The 3,348-nt window shown below is 36.9% G+C and overlaps 3 protein-coding genes across 3 annotated transcripts; 2 read left to right on the plus strand and 1 right to left on the minus strand.

Annotated features, from left to right (window-relative positions):
• Window positions 1–554: 554 nt before the first annotated feature.
• On the plus strand, window positions 555–647 carry Tsp_08904 (signal peptide peptidase family protein; the record flags this gene model as incomplete). Its single annotated transcript, XM_003381997.1, has 1 exon — window positions 555–647. A coding segment is annotated over one exon (93 nt), but the record flags the coding sequence as incomplete, so codon positions are not given.
• Window positions 648–1,374: 727 nt separating this feature from the next.
• On the plus strand, window positions 1,375–1,728 carry Tsp_08905 (conserved hypothetical protein). Its single transcript, XM_003381998.1, has 2 exons — window positions 1,375–1,462; window positions 1,502–1,728. Exons 1-2 carry the CDS (start codon window positions 1,375–1,377, stop codon window positions 1,726–1,728), a joined length of 315 nt encoding a protein of 104 aa, XP_003382046.1.
• Window positions 1,729–2,710: 982 nt separating this feature from the next.
• On the minus strand, window positions 2,711–3,171 carry Tsp_08906 (conserved hypothetical protein). Its single transcript, XM_003381999.1, has 3 exons — window positions 3,075–3,171; window positions 2,875–2,987; window positions 2,711–2,815 (listed from the first exon to the last, which is right to left on the minus strand). Exons 1-3 carry the CDS (start codon window positions 3,169–3,171, stop codon window positions 2,711–2,713), a joined length of 315 nt encoding a protein of 104 aa, XP_003382047.1.
• Between the last annotated feature and the right edge of the window lie 177 nt (window positions 3,172–3,348).

Consider the following 3,348-nt stretch of genomic DNA (forward strand, 5'->3'; position numbering starts at 1 on the left):
TTTCCCAGCTTTCAAGATGTTGGTCGATTTTCTATGCTCGGTTTGGGCGATTTGTGAAGTTATTATTCTATTATTACGTACAGTTTAAATTCTTCTTCAGTATCATCAACAACAATTATGAATATTATCATTTTCAACATGTCATTTCAGGTAATGCCGGGATTGTTGTTGTGTTTTGTCATGCGCTATGATGCGCATAAACGAACCCAAAACGGAGCCAACAATAATCATTCGCCTTCGACTCCAGTTTCAAGCTTGCAGAAAGTGACATATTTTCATTGTTCATTAATTGGCTATTTTCTTGGTGAGAACATTTCTCTTATTATTTTATATTCAAAAAAAATACTGAACGTGAAAGTTTTTTTTCAAGGTCTACTGACGGCCACAGTGTCGGCAGAATTTTTCAAATCCGCTCAGCCTGCCCTGCTTTATCTGGTGCCATTTACTCTTTTGCCGTTGATGATCATGGCATATTTAAAGGTATTTTTTTCTTTCATTTTTGTTGCCAATTTTTCTTTGAAACTTTATTCATTGATGTTGCTTGCTCATTGCAGGGTGATTTACGTCGCATGTGGAATGAGCCTTTTACTGATTATTCGTCATCAGTATCTTCGAAGCTCGAAAAAACATCCGAAATATACGTTTGAGGCAAAAAAAGACAAGCAGAAGCATCATATCCGCTTGCTTGTTCATTGATCACTGCCCCCTTTACAGTATTTTTATTTCAGTCAAATTGTTTATTGATGGAAAATTTTCTAATTTGACATCACTTTAGCAAAAGCTGTACATGTATGTTTTTTTTTCAGTTTTCAATAAAATTATTGCCTGTGCTGCTACTAATTTCTACCAAGTTGACAAATTTCACATATGACATTTTTCAATTTATTAATATTATTGTTATTGTTGTTGTTGTTGTTGTTGCTGTTATCATCATGTTGAAGAATATGAATGGCATTTTTAGATGAAGCAATTTTTAAATGATCGACTATCAATCAGTTAATTTTTTCTCTTTTCCATTTTTTACATAATTTTATTTTTACCTTGTTTTTTACACACTTATTTTAGAAAACATTTATAATTGTATAAATAAATATGATTCATTGGTCGTTGCAATATTGTTCTAATTTGAAAAAAAACCAATTTCTCATTTTAACTTCACTATATAACGACTACACGAAATAAATGTACAATGAATTCAACTAACAAGTGAAAATTGTCTGTGCACTGTATGTATGTATGTACGTATACTTTGGATTACTGCTTAAACAAAATGTTGAAAAGTTGCGATGAAACTTATTTTCAAATGGTATATGAGCCTGACTGGTCCACCGACTAATTTATTCAACCTGCAGTACAAATGATGCAGATTTATTTATGGATCTTTCGTCCAGAAATGGACTTTACTCAGAAGCTGGAAGATTTCTTCTGCGCCAGTGGGGTACTGACATGAAACTACGGCATAGTCAGGCGCTACTTGCTGAGCGATCCATTCTGGCGTGAGCTATACCCGGTGGGACGAGCGACGCAGAACTCCTTCGAGCAGTTGAAGTCGAGGCGGATGCTAAACGCCTACAGTCCGAAGGAGTCGACGGGGGGGCTAATCGAGTGATGATTCTATGCCCTCCGCCAATGCGAAGGTCTGACCAATCAGCAATACGCCCAGCAGGTGGTAGAACTGGGACGCAGTGTAGGCGTGCGGTCGGTGCTGTTCGCGTTCGGCGAAGATGACTTCAGACGATTTTGGCCCTTAGACATAGATTATCACTGTGACAAATGATAAGGGAAAGGAAGATTCGTCTGTCTCTCATCTCATGAAGACTTTCCAAGAGAATCTAGAATATAGCAATGGACGCTATGCTGTTAAAATTCCACAAAAACCAGGATTGCGAAATTTACCGAATAACTAACTGTACGCAAAAATGCAGCGTTTGCTAAAGACAGAAGCTGGTCTTTTGAAGAATCACACAAAGTCAGAAATTCATTCCAAGACGTTAACGGAGTACATGACAGAAGGTATAATGCAAAGAGTCGAGAATGTGCCTGGCGATGATAGAAGAATTTGTATGTACCACAGCATATGGTGTTCAAAAATGACGAATGTGCTTTTATAAAAGTCAAAAGATATCATGATCCAAACCAAAAGTGATCAATCAGATTGTCATTTGTCCCTCAACTGTCCCTCTCATGTGTTATATTTTTTTATTATTACTTTTCCATCATTGATCAATTTCTGCATCAGTTTAAAGCTCTTTTAAAATTTGTATTTAAAAATTGAATACTTTTCAGAGGCATATATTTGGGGATTTTTAATGTTAACCAAATTAATTATTCAAATGAACCTGCACAAAGCCCCAATTTTTATATTTTATTAATGTAAATATCACATCTGGAAGAGAAAGTCTGCATTTTGGTTTCCATACACATTGGATTGTACTGAATTTTACAAAGAGGTAAAAGCGAAGGTTGTGGTTTTATTTATGTGAGAAGGCATCAATCAGAAAAAATGTTTTTCAGATAGCACAGAATCTCCTAAACTATCTTACTTAAATGCTTCGTTCAGCAGTAAAATCTATAACATAGTGCAATACAAAACAATAATACAGCATAATATAATGCAATATAATACAACATAATACAATACAAAACCAATATAAAACTGTACAAGAGTAAATAAAAATAAATGATGCAGTTGGGCAGAAAAGGCTGGCATTCAATTATTCTCCTCCTTTGATACAAGGTACGCCACAGCTATTAAGAACTGCTCCATTGTACGCCTTCCGCCGTCATATTCTGTAGTCAAGACTGTTATGCGCAGCTGCAGTTCTTCATATTCTTTATTTTTAAATCATTGGCGGTAACCCGACCTGATTTCACCTGCGAATTCAATGTTTCCGTTGAACCCTGCTCATCGATCAGCAGCTGGAGTCGTTCATATAAACAGCGGTGGCGTTGCGCCGCAAGTCGGTTCATTTTGACGCGCCAAGCTTCTAAATCATTATTTGTGCAAATATTTACATTACATACATTCAATAACTGCAGCCTGTTAGGAATCCTTCATTCCGTTTTAAAAAAACTAAACAAGGTTGCTATGAGACACATAGCACATCTGCCGAGCAGTTCCACGGCAGCAGGTGAAACATGAAGCTTCAAAGAAGCCGTTGCCAGCAACATTTTGAATTTTTTCATGGTAGCCACTACATGGATGTACCTGCTACGCATCTCAGATCTGTCACTTTCCGCAGAACTGCTTGGCAGCGGGATGGTCCCAATGGTCCCACTTCTGTTCCCATTCGGTCCCACGGTTCATTTATTGGTCGTTGACCTCGCTATCTTATTAGACCATAACCT

This window comes from Trichinella spiralis, assembly GCF_000181795.1.
Source record: "Trichinella spiralis strain ISS 195 chromosome Unknown Scfld1, whole genome shotgun sequence".
Classification (NCBI taxonomy): Eukaryota; Metazoa; Nematoda; class Enoplea; order Trichinellida; family Trichinellidae; genus Trichinella; species Trichinella spiralis.

Excerpts from the sequence above, each read along its gene's own strand:
- Tsp_08905 (XM_003381998.1), top strand. The coding sequence starts at position 1,375 with ATGGATCTTTCGTCCAGAAATGGACTTTACTCAGAAGCTGGAAGATTT. Across the intron at positions 1,463-1,501 it reads TGACATGAAACTACGGCATA|CTATACCCGGTGGGACGAGC; the intron begins GTCAGGCGCTAC and ends TTCTGGCGTGAG.
- Tsp_08906 (XM_003381999.1), bottom strand. The coding sequence starts at position 3,171 with ATGTTGCTGGCAACGGCTTCTTTGAAGCTTCATGTTTCACCTGCTGCC. Across the intron at positions 2,988-3,074 it reads TCTCATAGCAACCTTGTTTA|AAGCTTGGCGCGTCAAAATG; the intron begins GTTTTTTTAAAA and ends ATAATGATTTAG. Across the intron at positions 2,816-2,874 it reads CGGAAACATTGAATTCGCAG|CTGCGCATAACAGTCTTGAC; the intron begins GTGAAATCAGGT and ends GAAGAACTGCAG.